The sequence below is a fragment of the Ranitomeya variabilis genome, chromosome 1, assembly GCF_051348905.1.
Source record: "Ranitomeya variabilis isolate aRanVar5 chromosome 1, aRanVar5.hap1, whole genome shotgun sequence".
Classification (NCBI taxonomy): Eukaryota; Metazoa; Chordata; class Amphibia; order Anura; family Dendrobatidae; genus Ranitomeya; species Ranitomeya variabilis.
In genome coordinates this window covers 641,484,048-641,502,533 of record NC_135232.1, presented here as the reverse complement: position 1 = coordinate 641,502,533, position 18,486 = coordinate 641,484,048, and the positions used below count along the sequence as shown (strand labels likewise).

Sequence of the window (18,486 nt, the reverse complement as noted above, 5' to 3'; positions counted from 1 at the left end):
CACGTTATTAAAGCTAGAGAAACACTGCCTCTATGACCACTGTTGGGCACATTCTCGAGAAGTATATAGATATATGCCCGACATTCGTTTATCTGGAGTTATGTATTGATATTAGGACATCCAACCTGGAAAGAATACCATTTAGGTTTTTAGGCTGAGAAAATTCCTTTCTACAAAGAGCTTGTGGATCACTGTTGGTGTGTCAACCTCGCATTTCATAGATGCCAAGTCTCAGCACACACAAGCAGAGTCTAAGAATTAATTTTAATTTTCCTGTTCTCATCTTTGGATTCAAAGTTTCTGAACTTTCACCCCAGTAGCAATGATATTGTGATAAAAATAACCTACAGACAGAATATTTCAGAGAGAATGTCTTACCGGTACCCAGTTTGGCGAACACTTGCATGGACTCATCAAAACGTTTTTGGCAAAAAAGGTTGAAGGCATACAAGTTCTGAATGTGATGGATCTGCTGCCGCTTCTCACTGTCAGCATCATCTTTCATCCTCTGTCATACAAAATAAAATATAATTAAAAAAACTCTCAGGTTGAAACAGGATCATAGTAAAAAGTATTTTCATTGTAGGCAAGTTCTTAATTAAACATTGAAACTTTGCTCCTAGATACTCTGCACATTTAACCCTTGTCACTGGCCTTTGCTGCATCCTGTTTGATAAACTTTCCGTGAAACAACTAGGTGAACCTCCGTCTTGCCAAGCAAACTAGGCTATGGTCCATCACTACAATTGACAAGGAGGCTTCCCAGTTTGGCAGCCAGCATCATCATTGGCTAGCAAAGTGGTTACAAATGAATAAAAAAGTAAAAACGTAAACAAAAAGTAGGCATTAGCGGGCCCCCAGGAGTGTAAAAGAACACCAAATAAAACATGTTGGAAAAAATTTGGTATATCCTAACCAACCCCTGATAACCAAAGGGATCTAAGTAGGCTCCAAACTTCACAAATATAAGTTTAGCCAAGGTGAAAAATTCCCAAATTTATAATGTCCCGCATGAAACACACAACTTGGCTGTGATTAAGATGAATAAAGACTCAACGCAAACTCCTGAGGAAGATGATATGTTCCACCCAAAAGTCTAAAATGTATTTATTTAGTCTTGAAAAGAGATATGATTAACTTGTACAAGTACAAAAATTGGCCCATACAAAATGTCAAAAGTGAACATAGATCAAATAATCACATAGAAAAAATATATTAAAAGATAATTTTATTAAGAATAAAAAATAATGAAAATTACAAAAAAGAAGAAAAACAACAAATAATACTACATCATATTACAAAGTGTATATTTAATGAGGAGACCAGATCCATATAATAAAAAAGATACTAGAAAAATATGAAAAACTCATATAAATATATATATAGCCTTCCAAAGTGCAAAAAGAAAAACCAATAGATGGTACTAATAGTAGGCCATCTATCCTAATAAAGTGCATATGCATCAATAATAGTCTAACCCAGACAACTAAAGTGCATAAATCTCTGGAAAAATACTAGTACCAGTGTGAAGATGATCTGTGGCCCTCAAGGACTCCGACCCAAACGTACGTTTCACCTAAGTGGCTTTTTCAAGGAGTGAAGACAAAGTGAAACTGAGGTGTTTCTTATACATAGCCCCCACCAATCAAATGGAATCAGGGGAATCATGTGAGCGAAATAAATAATTAACCCTGCTAAAAAAAAATATATAATATATATATATATATATATAAATATATGGAATCCAATGTTTCACTCATTAAAATACATCCTAGAACAATGAACACTTAATATATAATAAAAATAGAAAAACATAAAGCACAAAATACGGCGAAACAGGAAGTGACATATGCCTATATAAATTAACATAAATAAACAAAAGAACAGGCACCTCGCATAAAAGAGATCAATACATGGTCTGACAATGACCGATCACATTAAACAGTGCACAGCAGTGAATGTAATAAAATAACATGAGCATTAAGCCCAATATACGGCAATACCGGAAGTAACATATCGTGTACATAAATACATATATATACATATACAATTACCACATAAACAGAGGGGAATACAATATCAAAGTGACCGATCTCATTAAAAGGAGTAATATCGTGAAGCACTATGTGGAGCACAGACCCAGAGCTGTCACCGCCAAACCGGAAGTGACGTTCCGGAGTAAAACCGGAAGTGGCGTTACGGAGCCTGCACAGTCACAATGGAAACCTAGGCAACGCATTACCGCAGCAATTAGCATCCTACATCTGAGTAAAGGCAACCAGTAAATCCCGTCTACCGCAGGTAACATAGTGCTATAGGTAATATGCCCCTAAAAAAGGTGTCCAAATGTAAATTACATAAAACCAAAGTCAATAATGAAATAAATCACTAAGTGCAAAAAAACATAAGCATATTACTACAAAGTGAATTTGATCTTGTACACAAGCGAAACCATAAGACCGCTAGTGGACAGACAAATAAAGAATATACAGAAATATATATTAAACTAAAAAAAAATATATATATCACTAAATTATACACATATATAACATTACCCCTCAAAAAATAATAAATTGATAATAATAAATAATAAATAAAAGGTGCAGTGAAACACACGTGCGAGCGAGTGAAAAAAATATGTAACACAAAACAAAAAATACACATTTTATTCAAGTACAACAAAACATGGGAGATTCCATCCGATATCCCCACCAGATTTGAATGCCAACAAGGACCTAAAAATAAAATGAAATAAAAGCAGGAGAGAAAAAATAAATATTCGTAAAAACCTACAAATAAGCACTAAAAGACATCTGCTCATTTAGGCAATTGGGTGCCAAGGTATTCAATCTATAGATCCACTTGGCCTCAATTTGGGCCAATCTTTTCTTAATGTCCCCACCTCTCATGTTTAGTATAATATGGTCAATCCCTCTTACCCTCAATAGAGAGTCATCACACTGATGGAAAAGCTTGAAATGCTTGGGCAGAGTTTTAAGGGATTCAATATCTATAGCAGTACAAGCTGCTTTAATATCTAGAACGTGCTCCCTCACTCTCCGTCTTAGTTCCCTTGAGGTTAAACCAATATACTTAAGATCACATGGGCAGCTAGCGCAGTAAATAACCGCAGTCGTCTTGCACGTGATAGGGTAGAGGATGCTATACGTTCTATTACCATCAGCATTGGAGAATACAGCACATCTTTCAATATTAGGGCATGCTACACAGGGGCGACAGGGGCGACAACCCCATTTGGGGCCCTGTGAGCCAAATGGGTTATCATTCCTTTTATTCATATAATGAATGTGTACCAGCGAATCTCGTATATTTGGTGACCTCCTATATGTGATGGATGGTTTTGATGGGAGGTATTGTGTCAGGATGGGATCCAATTGTAGAACCTTCCAATGATTGGATAGGATATCCCTCACCTCATACCATCTGCAATTAAAGGTTTGAATATACCGTACCTTGTCACCATTCCCATCTTCCCGTCTCTGTTTGTTCAATGCTTGAGAACGGTCAATCTGTTTTGCTCGCCAGTATGCCCGTCTAATGCATTGTGAAGAATATCCCCTCTCAGTAAATCTTGCACTCAAGTCCCTGCTTTGTTTTTTCAAAAGAAATTTCATCAGAACAAATGCGTCGCATCTGTAGAAACTGTCCCACAGGTATGCCTTTAATGAGGCTATGTTGATGTGATGAGGAAAAATTAAGAAGACTATTTGTTGAGGTAGGTTTCCGAAAAACATCTGTGTGTATGAAGCCAAGTTCATCCACTTCCAAAAGGATGTCCAGGAACTCCATATTGGATCTTCCTGCTTTATATGTCAGACGTAAGTTCAAATTGTTGTCATTCAGATACCCCATAAAAATCTGTAGTTCATCTAGAGAGCCCTGCCAAATGAACAAAATATCATCAATGTATCTTCCCCAGTATTGCACGCTATCCACCAAAGATAAAGGTTCGGTGGTGAAGATCTTCCTCTCCCACAGCCCCAGGAACAAATTAGCATATGAGGGCACAAAAGCCGCCCCCATTGCTGTTCCCTGGAGCTGTAGGAAACATTTCTCATTAAAAATAAAAAAATTATGGGTGAGTGCAAACTGGAGAAGATCCACGATAAATGAAGAAAACTCACCGTCCTCACTGGACATCCTCAAAAATTGTTGAACAGCCATAACACCATCCTCGTGTATTATAGACGTATATAAGGCCTCAATGTCACAAGTGACTAGAATCATATCGTCCTCAAGCTGTAGGCCATCCATTTTCCGAAGTACATCATTCGTATCTTTAAGATATGACGGTAAGGTCTCTACCATAGGATGAAGAACAAAGTCAATCAATTTGCATATGGGCTCAATTAAGTTGTTATTCCCTGCCACAATCGGACGACCCAGTGGACACGATGCATTCTTATGTACTTTAGGAAGTACATAAAAAGTAGCAATGGTAGGGTATTCTACAGATAAAAATAGTCCATCTGCTTCTTACTAATTATAGAGGCCTCCACTGGTTTCAGAAGAATATCTCTAAGTTGTATAAAGAAGGATGACAGAGGATTGAAAGTCAATCTTCTGTAGCACTGGGGGCGCCCTCATATGCTAATTTGTTCCTGGGGCTGTGGGAGAGGAAGATCTTCACCACCGAACCTTTACCTTTGGTGGATAGAGTGCAATACTGGGGAAGATACATTGATGATATTTTGTTCATTTGGCAGGGCTCTCTAGATGAACTACAGATTTTTATGGGGTATCTGAATGACAACAATTTGAACTTACGTCTGACATATAAAGCAGGAAGATCCAATATGGAGTTCCTGGACATCCTTTTGGAAGTGGATGAACTTGGCTTCATACACACAGATGTTTTTCGGAAACCTACCTCAACAAATAGTCTTCTTCATTTTTCCTCATCACATCAACATAGCCTCATTAAAGGCATACCTGTGGGACAGTTTCTACGGATGCGACGCATTTGTTCTGATGAAATTTCTTTTGAAAAAACAAAGCAGGGACTTGAGTGCAAGATTTACTGAGAGGGGATATTCTTCACAATGCATTAGACGGGCATACTGGCGAGCAAAACAGATTGACCGTTCACAAGCATTGAACAAACAGACGGGAAGATGGGAATGGTGACAAGGTACGGTATATTCAAACCTTTAATTGCAGATGGTATGAGGTGAGGGATATCCTATCCAAACATTGGAAGGTTCTACAATTGGATCCCATCCTGACACAATACCTCCCATCAAAACCATCCATCACATATAGGAGGTCACCAAATATACGAGATTCGCTGGTACACAGTCATTATATGAATAAAAGGAATGATAACCCATTTGGCTCACAGGGCCCCAAATGGGGTTGTCGCCCCTGTGGCTCCTGTGTAGCATGCCCTAATATTGAAAGATGTGCTGTATTCTCCAATGCTGATGGTAATAGAACGTATAGCATCCTCTACCCTATCACGTGCAAGACGACTGCGGTTATTTACTGCGCTAGCTGCCCATGTGATCTTAAGTATATTGGTTTAACCTCAAGGGAACTAAGACGGAGAGTGAGGGAGCACGTTCTAGATATTAAAGCAGCTTGTACTGCTATAGATATTGAATCCCTTAAAACTCTGCCCAAACATTTCAAGCTTTTCCATCAGTGTGATGACTCTATTGAGGGTAAGAGGGATTGACCATATTATACTAAACATGAGAGGTGGGGACATTAAGAAAAGATTGGCCCAAATTGAGGCCAAGTGGATCTATAGATTGAATACCTTGGCACCCAATGGCATAAATGAGCAGATGTCTTTTAGTGCTTATTTGTAGGTTTTTACTAATATTTATTTTTTCTCTCCTGCTTTTATTTCATTTTATTTTTAGGTCCTTGTTGGCATTCAAATCTGGTGGGGATATCGGAAGGAATCTCCCATGTTTTGTTGTACTTGAATAAAAAGGAGATTTTTGTGTACTCACCGTAAAATCTTTTTCTCCGAGTCATCATTGGGGGACACAGGACGAATGGGTGTTATGCTGCTGCCACCAGGAGGACACTAAGTTAAACACACACAAAAGATTAACTCCTCCCCTGCAGCATACACCCACAGGCTGGACAATCCAGAGCCAGTTCGGTAACAAAGCAGTAGGAGTAAACCAGTTATCAAACAGAAAACATGTCATAGTCAAAACACAGACTGAAAAGAACAATTGAGCCAACTAGGCTAACAGGGAGGGTGCTGTGTCCCCCAATGATGACTCGGAGAAAAAGATTTTACGGTGAGTACACAAAAATCTCCTTTTCTCCTACGTATCATTGGGGGACACAGGACGAATGGGACGTCCCAAAGCAGTCCCTGGGTGGGTCACCAGAAGTTATAAATGCTGTGCGAGCCTACAACTACAGATGAGACACAGCCGCTTGTAGGATTCGCCTACCGACGGAAGCGTCTGCCGAAGCCTGAAAGTGCACATGGTAGTGTTTCGTGAACGTATGTAGACTGGACCATGTAGCAGCCTTGCAGACTTGTGCTGCCGATGCCTGGTGCCGGATGGCCCAGGACGCGCCGACTGACCGGGTAGAATGAGCCTTGATCCCCGGAGGTGCAGCGTGACCCTTGACACGGTAGGACTCTTGGATGGCGGAACGAATCCACTTGGCAATGGAGGCCTTGGAAGCGGGTAGTCCCTTCCGTGGCCCCTCCGGAAGAACAAACAAGGCATCTGATCTACGGAAAGACGCAGTCCTGGAGACATAACGTCTGAGACCCCTCACTAAGTCCAGAGTGTGGAGCGCCCTTTCCGTGGGGTGGGAAGGCGCAGGGCACAGTGAGGGAAGAACAATTTCCTCATTAAGATGGAAAGAGGAAACGACCTTCGGAAGAAAAGTCGGACATGTCCGCAGAACTACCTTATCCTGGTGGAACACGAGGAAAGGAGGTCGGCACGACAGAGCTGCCAGCTCAGAGACACGTCGAATAGACGTGACAGCCACGAGGAAGACAATCTTCCAAGACAAGAACAGTAAAGACACCTCGTGCAAGGGCTCAAAAGGTGGCTCTTGAAGGGCACAGAGAACTAGGTTCAGGTCCCATGGTTCCAAAGGCATCTTGTAAGGCGGAACCATATGAGAAACCCCCTGGATAAAGGTCCTGACCTGCAATCTGTTTGCGATCCTTCTCTGAAAAAGGACCGAGAGAGCAGAAATTTGGCCCTTAAGAGAGCTGAGTGCAAGACCCAAGTCTACGCCTGATTGGAGGAATTCCAAAATGTGAGGAATAGAAAAACGGAGGGGGGAACGCCTCCGATCCCTGCACCAGGCGAAGTATGCCTTCCAAGCGCGGTGGTAGATGCGCATAGAAGAAGACTTGCGTGCACGGAGCATGGTAGATATCACCGTCTGAGACAACCCCTTCTGCCTCAGAACCCAGGACTCAACGGCCACGCCGTTAAACACAGGGCCTCTGAGTTCGGGTGGTAAATGGGCCCTTGAGACAGGAGGTCTGCGCGATTCGGCAGCCTCCAAGGTACGTCTGAGACCAGTTGAACCATCTCGGCATACCATGTCCTGCGTGGCCAATCCGGAGCGATGAGGATTACTGGAATCCGTTCTGCCCTGATCTTCCTGATAACCTTCCCCAGAAGGGGAATTGGGGGAAAGATGTATGGGAGACTGAAGCCCTGCCATGAGAGGACGAGAGCGTCGGCTCCGAAGGCTGAGGGGTCGTGAGACCTGGCCATGAAGACGGGAACCTGACAATTGAGGCGGGATGCCATTAGATCCACGTCCGGGGTCCCCCAACGAGAGCAGATCTGGTGAAAGACTGCGGGATGAAGAGACCACTCTCCGGGATCGAGGCTGTGGCGACTTAGAAAGTCCGCTTCCCAGTTTTCCACGCCTGGTATGAAAACTGCTGAGAGAATGGAATGATGTGCCTCGGCCCAACGGAGAATTAGCGTCACCTCGACCATGGCCGCCCTGCTGCGAGTGCCCCCTTGGCGGTTGACGTAGGCTACTGCAGTAGCGTTGTCGGACTGGACTCTTACCGCACGTCCGGAGAGGAACTGCTGAAAATGATGGAGGGCTAGTCTGATTGCCCGAATCTCTAAGATATTGATGGGTAGCTGGGACTCCTGCGGCGACCAGCGACCCTGGGTCGAGTGACGCTGGAACACTGCACCCCAGCCGAAGAGACTGGCGTCCGTTGTGACAACCAGCCAGTGCACCGGAAGGAAAGACTTCCCCCGAGTCAGGGAGGACCTCTCGGTCCACCACCTGAGGGATTGTCTGATTTGGCGAGAGAGAAGGAGACGGCGGTCGAGCGAGGCGGGATTCCTGTCCCATACTGCCAGAATGGCGTGTTGTAAGGGCCGGAGGTGAAAAACCGCAAAGGGCACTGCCTCCATTGCCGCCACCATCCTGCCGAGTACCCTCATGGAGAAGCGTAGGGAGTGAGAGCGAGGTTGAGCAAGCTTCCGGACCTCTCTCTGTAGAGTAGATACCTTTTCCGGAGGCAAGAGTACTAGACCCTGAGAGGAGTCTAAGATCATGCCCAGGTAGGGTATGGTTTGGGCCGGGACTGGGGAAGATTTTTTGAAATTGAGTTTCCAGCCCAGGCGTGAAAGAGTATTTATAGTGACATCTACCGCCTCTGAACAGGACCGGAAAGAGGGACCCTTTATAAGAATGTCGTCCAGGTAGGGCAACACCACTATGCCTCGAGCATGGAGAATGGCCACGGCAGCCGCCATGACCTTGGTGAACACCCGAGGAGCGGTGGCCAGCCCGAACGGTAGGGCGACAAACTGAAAATGGTGGCCCTGGACCGCGAAGCGGAGAAAGCGCTGATGAGACGGCAGAATGGGAATGTGCAGGTAAGCGTCTTGAACATCTAGAGATGCAAGAAACTCGCCCTCTTCCAGAGAGGCAATTACCGAGCGGAGGGACTCCATTCGGAATTGACGCACACGGACGTACCTGTTGAGGAGTTTGAGGTCCAATATCGGACGTACGGAGCCGTCCTTCTTTGGTACAATGAAAAGATTGGAATAAAAACCTTGGTACCTTTCGTCCTGAGGTACCGGGATGATGACCCCGTCGTCCCATAGCGATTTTATGGCCTGGAAATACTGACGGACCCTTGCTCTGGGAGGAGGGGACTGAAAGAAACGAGATGGGGGAAGAGAGACAAACTCTATCTTGTAACCGACGGATACCAGATCGCGGACCCATCGGTCGGGAACTACCGAGAGCCACGCGTCCCGAAAGAAGAGTAGGCGGCCGCCAACTCTGTCGGTGTCCTTTGGCGTCTGCCAAGAGTCATTGAGGAGGAGACCTGTTAGATCTGGACCCCCTGGACCCCTGTTGTCTGGGTCTGCCTCTCCAAGAGGGAGAAGGTTTGTAAGATGGCTGGGAGGTTCTGTCCTTGCGCTGACCTCTCCCGACGCCAGGTGGCGCGGAGGAAGGATTGGACCAGTTGGAACCGAAACGGAAATATCGGCCTCGGCCCTGTTGGTTGCGAAAGGGACGAAAGGTCCGTTGCTGGGGAAGGAATTTGCTCTTTCCCCCTGTGGAGTCTGCGATCATTTTATCTAGTTTGTCCCCAAACAGACGTTCACCCTGGTATGGAAGGGACGTGAGGGATTTTTTGGATCCTGAGTCCGCTTTCCAGTCCCTGAGCCAAAGGGATCTGCGGACCGTGACAGCATTGGCCGCTGCCTGTGAGGCACAGTTGGCCGCGTCTAAGGATGCGGAAACTACAAAGTCCCCCGCTCTGGCAATCTGAGTGGCCAGGTGAGAAACCTCAGGGGGTAAGTCGGCATGAAGTGCAGTAGAGGCTAAAGACTCGGCCCAATGGGACATGGCTTTTGCAACCCATGTGGCGGCAAAAGAAGGAAAGAGAGAAGCCGAGGAAGCTTCAAAAGCCGAGCGAGCCATCTGATCAATTTGTCTATCCGTGGGATGCTTGATGGACGCGCCCTCGGAGGAAGATAGAACCGCCTTTGTGGCTAGCCGCGACACTGGCGGGTCCACGGAGGGTGACTGAGACCACTCCTTAGCAAGGTCCTGAGCAAACGGATACTTCAATTGCATAGCCTTCTGACCTGAGAAGCGTTTATCCGGACGGACTCTATGGAGATCGACAATGTCCTTGAATTGAGGATGCGTGGGAAAAAACCTATGAGCCTTTGTAGTCCGCCCAAATGACACGGGATGAGCCGCCTTAGACGGGGCTTCCTCCTCTAACTGTAGAGTCTGACTTACAGAGTCTATGAGAGAATCAAGGGTCTCTTGGTCATGACGGTACTCTGGGGAACAGGACACGCTGGAAGCGTCGTCCAGAAAAGATTCCCTGCTATGATCTGGGGATGAGTGACGAGAGACTTCGCTCTCTGAACCAGAAGGCTGATCACGGACCGGAGATATTACCCTGGACCTCTTTCTATATGAGTGAGGGCTTCTGGAAACGGAACGACCTCTGGGCCGTGAGGGGTTCTTAGACCGCGTTACATCATCCTTGGAAGTACCCTGGGTAAGGGACGGCTCACGGAGGGACTGTATCGTCCTTTCCAAGGATGCCACAGATCGAGCAAGGGAGGACGCCCATGCGGGAGTACTAGGTTCAGTACATTCCGGGTCAGAGGCCGGATTATCCTGTGCCGCGGGCATTTCACAGGCAGAGCACAGCGGGGTGGTGTGACCTCGGGGCAGAGAAATCTTGCAGGAGGTGCACACAGCAAAAATAACAGAGTGGGTCTTTCCAGTCCGTTTTTGCCTAGACTGTGACATATTTGCTGTGGAGTGAGCGTACTGGCAGGGGAGAGAGGCAATCCTATTGGGTGCGTCTCACCTAGGATCCGCGGTGGCTTGGCAGGGAGATCCTGAAGCTTTCCTCCTGTCCTGAGCGCTGCGGTGCTGCAGAGCCGCCAGTGCACTTCCTGGTCCAAGATGGCCGCCGAGAAGTGAGAAGGGCGCTTCTCGGGAGCGAGAAGCGCCCAGGGAGGGGGCGTGTCGTGGGCGGGCGGCGGCATGCTTGTGGGCGGGCGCTGTAGTCCGACCCAGGCCTGGGAGCCGCCGAGCCCTCTCAGAAAGGAAACGCTGCCCAGCGGCTATAGAGCCGCACGCTGCCCCGCGGCTGCAGAGCCACCCGCTGCCCCGCGGCTGCAGAACCGCACGTTGCCCCGCGGCTGCAGAGCCGCACGCTGCCCCGCGGCTGCAGAGCCGCACATTGTCCCGCGGCTGCAGGGCCGCATTTAGAAGAGAGTAAGGGGGGCCCCCTGCTGCCAGCTGGTCGGTCCCCGCACTTACCTTGTGCGATGGGACCGATGCTCCATCCACCTTCACCATGATAGGGAGAGGGTGGAGAGCTACTGCCGCCATGTATCAGCCACTATATCAGTGGTGGTGCAGTGGGCGGCTGCGCGGACGCCCTGTCAATTTGTCCGGCTGTGCCCTGGCTCCAGGAGACTTAGGTGGATGATTAGTCCCCATGGTCGCCTGAGAAGGATGGAAGGAGATCGGGACGCTAGGGAACCGTCGCCACACTGAAAGGTGAGCCAGGGCTGGCATCCATCGTTGCGGGAAAGGATACAGGAGGAACGCTCCGTGTACTTGCCCGTTGTTGGTGCGGGAGAGATCAGAGCTAAAAATTTGCCTGTCGCTCCCTTCTTTCCGTTAAATCAAAAACTAAAAATTGGTGGGGTCCTGAGGACCCAAGTGCCTCCTGAGACACTAAGTAAGAACTGGCTCTGGATTGTCCAGCCTGTGGGTGTATGCTGCAGGGGAGGAGTTAATCTTTTGTGTGTGTTTAACTTAGTGTCCTCCTGGTGGCAGCAGCATAACACCCATTCGTCCTGTGTCCCCCAATGATACGTAGGAGAAATGTGTATTTTTTGTTTTGTGTTACATATTTTTTTCACTCGCTCGCACGTGTGTTTCACTGCACCTTTTATTTATTATTTATTATCAATTTATTTATTATTTTTTGAGGGGTAATGTTATATATGTGTATAATTTAGTGATATATATATATTTTTTTAGTTTAATATATATTTCTGTATATTCTTTATTTGTCTGTCCACTAGCGGTCTTATGGTTTTGCTTGTGTACAAGATCAAATTCACTTTGTAGTAATATGCTTATGTTTTTTTGCACTTAGTGATTTATTTCATTATTTACTTTGGTTTTATGTAATTTACATTTGGACACCTTTTTTAGGGGCATATTACCTATAGCACTACGTTACCTGCGGTAGACGGGATTTACTGGTTGCCTTTACTCAGATGTAGGACGCTAATTGCTGCGGTAATGCGTTGCCTAGGTTTCCATTGTGGCTGTGCAGGCTCCGTAACGTCACTTCCGGTTTGGCGGTGACAGCTCTGGGTCTGTGCTCCACATAGTGCTTCACGATATTACTCCTTTTAATGAGATCGGTCACTTTGATATTGTATTCCCCTCTGTTTATGTGGTAATTGTATATGTATATATATGTATTTATGTACACGATATGTTACTTCCGGTATTGCCGTATATTGGGCTTAATGCTCATGTTATTTTATTACATTCACTGCTGTGCACTGTTTAATGTGATCGGTCATTGTCAGACCATGTATTGATCTCTTTTATGCGAGGTGCCTGTTCTTTTGTTTATTTATGTTAATTTATATAGGCATATGTCACTTCCTGTTTCGCCGTATTTTGTGCTTTATGTTTTTCTATTTTTATTATATATTAAGTGTTCATTGTTCTAGGATGTATTTTAATGAGTGAAACATTGGATTCCATATATTTATATATATATATATATATATTATATATTTTTTTTTAGCAGGGTTAATTATTTATTTCGCTCACATGATTCCCCTGATTCCATTTGATTGGTGGGGGCTATGTATAAGAAACACCTCAGTTTCACTTTGTCTTCACTCCTTGAAAAAGCCACTTAGGTGAAACGTACGTTTGGGTCGGAGTCCTTGAGGGCCACAGATCATCTTCACACTGGTACTAGTATTTTTCCAGAGATTTATGCACTTTAGTTGTCTGGGTTAGACTATTATTGATGCATATGCACTTTATTAGGATAGATGGCCTACTATTAGTACCATCTATTGGTTTTTTCTTTTTGCACTTTGGAAGGATATATATATTTATATGAGTTTTTCATATTTTTCTAGTATCTTTTTTATTATATGGATCTGGTCTCCTCATTAAATATACACTTTGTAATATGATGTAGTATTATTTGTTGTTTTTCTTCTTTTTTGTAATTTTCATTATTTTTTATTCTTAATAAAATCATCTTTTAATATATTTTTTCTATGTGATTATTTGATCTATGTTCACTTTTGATATTGGTTCTATGGTTATTTGTGGACATTAATTCGCTAGGGTGAATTTTGTTGTGTTTTTGCCATATAAAATGTGTGGTCAAAAGCGGTTTAATGAAAAATCCTCTCAAAAGACAAGAAAGGTTCACTCTCCAGAGGAGACAAGGCTTCTTTACCATGAGAACTATTAGTTTGCGGAATAGTCGACCTCAGGAGGTCACATTGGAAACTTATGATGGTTTCAAAAAGGGCTTAGGACACTTTTTTCTTTTTTTTTTTTTAGAAAACATAAGTTTTTTTTTTGAATGTTTGGTACAGTGCATCAACAATCGAAAACCAGGAGAAAAATAGTGGACTGGTCATAAATTGAGGTTGTACATGTATCTCTCCCATCACTTGGTTTAACTTGATGGACAAGTGTCTTTTTTTTATTAACTATGTAACAACATACATTCACTTAGACTACAGTACGCAGACTTACCGCCAATTGTAAGGCAAGTTCAAACTGCTTGTCCTGAAGTAGTTGCTGTATTTGTGTTGCAATGGAGACAGGAACCAACCTCCAGACAAAGTGATTACTAGCTACATACACAATGTTAGAACTGAAACAAAGAAGAATAGAATATTATATACAGAGACTGAGAAAATGACAACTACAGAAAAGGTGCGGCTTTTTATCCTATAACAACGTACAATGGCATGTAAAAGTTTGGGCACCCCCGGTAAAAATTAAGGATCTCTAAAAGGCCTAAAGTTAAATATGACATTTCCTTTATATATTAGACAAAAAAGGAGACTTTTGTGTACTCACCGTAAAATCTTTCTATTAGCCTCTAATTGGGGGACACAGGACCATGGGTGTTATGCTGCTGTCCACTAGGAGGCGACACTATGCATAATCTGAAAAAGATTAACCGTGGCTCCTCCTCTGCAGTATACACCCCTGGACGGCGTCAGCTTTCTCCAATTTTGTGCAAAAGCATTAGGAGGAACGTAACATGAATAACAGACATGCCTATAAGAAGGCCACTATGTACGAGCTCAAGGAACAATATGAGAACTCAACAGTAACAACGGCCCGTAAAGGGCAACAGGGTGGGAGCTGTGTCCCCCAATTACAGGCTAAGAGAAAGAGATTTTACGGTGAGTACACAAAAATCTCCTTTACTCTTGTCGCCTCATTGGGGGACACAGGACCATGTGACGTCCCAAAGCAGTCCCTGAGTGGGAAGCAATGGACGAATATTGTGCAGACAGGCCCCTAAACTTGGGGCACCGCCGCCTGCAGAACCCGTCTACCCAGGCTTGCGTCCGCTGAGGACTGGGTATGAACTCTATAGTGTTTAGTAAACGTGTGTAGGCTAGTCCAAGTGGCCGTCTTACACACTTGTTGTGCCGAATGGCCCAGGAGGCCCCCACCGCCCATGTAGAGTGTGCCGCAATACCGGCTGGAAGAGGAGAATTCTTAAGGCGGTAGGGCCTCTTGTATGGTGGATTTGATCCACCTGAAAAGGGTAGCTTTGGAAGCCGGCTGACCCTTGCGGCCGCCTTCTGGAAGAAGGAAAAGAGAATCAGACCTCCGGAAGGATGCAGTCCTAGACACATATATAAACAATGCCTTGACAAGGTCAAGCGTATGCAGAGCCTTCTCCACTCTATGAACCGGGGCCGGACAAAGGGAAGGCAGAGAAATTTCCTCATTCAGGTGGAAGGTGGACACAACCTTCGGAAGGAAGGATGGGACCGTACGGAGGACTACCTTGTCCTGGTGAAAAGCCAGAAAGGGCCGTCTGCAGGAGAGTGCTGTCAGTTCAGACACCCTGCGTAGCGAGGTGATTGCCACCAGGAAAACCACCTTCTGGGATAGAAGGCGGAGTGGGACCTCCTTACGGGGTTCGAAGGGTGGTCCCTGCAATGCTGTCAGGACCAGGTTGAGGTCCCACGTTTCTAGTGGTCGTCTGTAGGGGGGAACCAATCGGGAAACCCCCTGAAGGAATGTCCTTACTTGCGGCTTGGTAGCAATGCGCCTTTGAAAAAAGCACTGAGAGGGCTGACACCTGGCTCTTAAGCGAGCCCAGGGACAGCCTGGCCTCCAGACCCGATTGAAGAAAACCAAGTAGTTTGGGGAGGAAATAAGGGAATGGGGTCTGGCCATGAGATTCGCACCAAGTAAGGAAAGCTTTCCAGGTACGGTAATAAATCTTAGCAGAGGCTGGCCTCCGTGCCCTGATCATGGTTCCAATGACATCCGGCGAGAGCCCTGCCTGGGTTAGAACCCAGGTCTCAAGGGCCACGCCATCAAATTGAGAGCCCTTGAGTTCTGGTGGTAGAACGGGCCTTGTGATAGAAGATCGGGGCGGTCAGGGAGACGCCAGGGGGCGTCTGCAGTAAGTTGTACGACGTCGGCGTACCATGTATGTCTGGGCCAGTCCGGTGCGATTAGGATGGTTGGAACTCCCTCTTGCTTGATCTTCCTCACCACCCTGGGTATCAGGGGGAGAGGTGGAAAAATGTACAGAAGCTGGAACTGGGTCCAGTCCTGAACCACAGCGTCTGCTCCGAGCGACCGCGGATCGTGTGTTCTGGCCATGAAGTTGGAGACCTTGGCATTGAAGTGGGATGCCATTAGGTCCACATCCGGGGTCCCCCAGTGGTGGCAGATCGGGCGAAAAATTTTGTGATGGAGAGACCACTGTCCCAAGTCTATTCCTTGTCGGCTGAGGAAGTCTGCTTCCCAGTTGTCCACACCCGGCATGTGGACCGCCGAGAGAACCGACCCGGGGTCCTCCGCCCAGTGGAGGATGTGCGACACTTCTCGCATCGCCTGGGTACTGCGGGTCCCCCCTTGGTGATTCACATATGCCACGGCCGTGGCATTGTCCGACTGTATTCTGATGTGAGAGGCTGCCAGTAAGTGATGGAAGGCCCTCAATGCCAGGAGGATGGCACGAATTTCCAGGATGCTGATGGGCATGGTCAATTTTATATTGCAGGATGATTTATGTAAACTAGAAGCTTGGGCTGATAAATGGCAAATGAGCTTTAATGGGGATAAATGTAAGATCATGCACTTGGGTAGAAGTAATAAGATGTATAACTATGTGCTTAATTCTAAAACTCTGGGCAAAACCGTCAATGAAAAAGACCTGGGTGTATGGATGGATGACAAACTCATATTCAGTGGCCAGTGTCAGGCAGCTGCTACAAAGGCAAATAAAATAATGGGATGCATTAAAAGAGGCATAGATGCTCATGAGGAGAACATAATTTTACCTCTATACAAGTCACTAGTGCGACCACACTTAGAATACTGTGCACAGTTCTGGTCTCCGGTGTATAAGAAAGACATAGCTGAACTGGAGCGGGTGCAGAGAAGAGCTGCCAAGGTTATTAGAGGACTGGGGGGTCTGCAATTCCAAGATAGGTTATTACACTTGGGGCTATTTAGTTTGGAAAAAAGAAGGCTAAGGGGTGATCTTATGTTAATGAATAAATATATGAGGGGACAGTACAAAGACCTTTCTGATGATCTTTTTAATCATAGACCGGTGACAGGGACAAGGGTGCAAGCTCTACGTCTGGAGGAAAAAAGGTTTAAGCATAATAACAGACGCGGATTCTTTACAGTAAGAGCAGTGAGACTATGGAACTCTCTGCCGTATGATGTTGTAATGAGTGATTCATTACTTAAATTTAAGAGGGGACTGGATACCTTTCTGGAAAAGTATAATGTTACAGGGTATATATATATTAGATTCCTGGATAAGGCGTTGATCCAGGGAACTAGTCTGATTGCCGTATGTGGGGTCGGGAAGGAATTTTCTTCCCCATGGTGGAGCTTACTCTTACCACATGGGTTTTTTTTGCCTTCCCCTGGATCAACATGTTAGGGCATGTTAGGCAATGGGTTGAACTAGATGGACTTAAAGTCTTCCTTCAACCATAATAACTATGTATGGTCGCTTCCACAGGGGACCACTTGCCCTGTGCTCTGTGGTGTAGGTGCACCACACCCCAACCCGGCAGGCTTGCGTCGGGGGTCAGAACCTTCCATTGACCTGTGAAAAAGGATTTCCCCTTTGCTAGCGAGGTTGGCTTGAGCCACCAGTGCAGGGACCTCCTGGTTGACGACGATAGCTGGAACTCCCTGTCGAGAGAAAAGATATTCCTGTCCCAGGAATTGAGAATGGCTAGTTGGAGAGGCCTGAGGTGAAACTGGGCAAATGGGACAATTCTATTGCTGCCCCCATCTTGCCAAGGACTCATGGCAAACTGGATAGTTTGAGGGGGTTTGCGGAGGAGGGTGCGAACTCCTAGGTGGAGAGCCAGTGCCTTGTCCTTGGGAGGGGGAGCACTAGACCCCTGGAGGTGTTGAATAGCATTCCCAGGAAGGTCAGGGACTGACTCGGGGTTAGCGATGACTTTTGTAGGTTGATTAACCAGCCCATGCGACTGAGTATCGGTTGTGATTGAGACGCTGAGCTCGCAGTCTCTGAAGGTGGGAGCCTTGATGAGTAGATCGTCCAGGTATGGAACGACTACTATGCCTGTGGAGTGCAGGACGTCCATGGTGGCTGCCATGACTTTGGTGAACACTCAGAGCCGTTGCGAGTCTGAACGGGAGAGCCACGAACTGGTAGTGGTCCTGGCCTATGATGGCCTGAGAAACCTCTGATGGGAAGGTGCAATAGGTATATGCAGGTTAGCGTCTTGCATGTCTATGGAGGCGAGATATTCTCCCTTCTCCATGGACGCACTGATGGACCGAAGGGACTCCATGCGGAAGTGACGAACCCGTACATATTTGTTGAGCTGTTTTAGGTCTAGTATGGGCCGCACGCTGCCTCCTTTCTTGGGAACTACGAACAGATTGGAGTAGAACCCTCGGAAGTGGTCGGTCGTGGGGACCGGTACTATGACTCCTGCTTGAAAAAGCGAGGAGACCGCTTCGTGGTAGGCATGAGCCTTGGCTGGTGGTTTTGGGGGGACAGAGGAAGAATCGGTCCGGTGGGTTGGAGGTGAAGTCTATTTTGTATCCAAAAGACACTAGTTCCCTGACCCACCTGTTTTCTGTAATAGGCAGCCAGACTTGATGAAAGAGCAAAAGTCGGCCGCCTACTGGTGTGGTGTCTTCCGGAGTCCGTGAGTCATGATGAGG

The 18,486-nt window shown here is 46.1% G+C and overlaps 1 protein-coding gene across 1 annotated transcript in view; it reads right to left on the bottom strand.

The window, feature by feature from the left end:
- VPS39 (VPS39 subunit of HOPS complex) overlaps positions 1–18,486 on the bottom strand; it is a 134,051-nt gene that overhangs the window by 61,593 nt on the left and 53,972 nt on the right. The window contains exons 10-11 of the mRNA XM_077261229.1: positions 13,810–13,930; positions 379–508 (exon numbers count right to left, since the gene is read on the bottom strand). Of these exons, the coding sequence (XP_077117344.1) occupies positions 379–508; positions 13,810–13,930 (251 nt within the window). The remainder of the gene's footprint in view (positions 1–378; positions 509–13,809; positions 13,931–18,486) is intronic.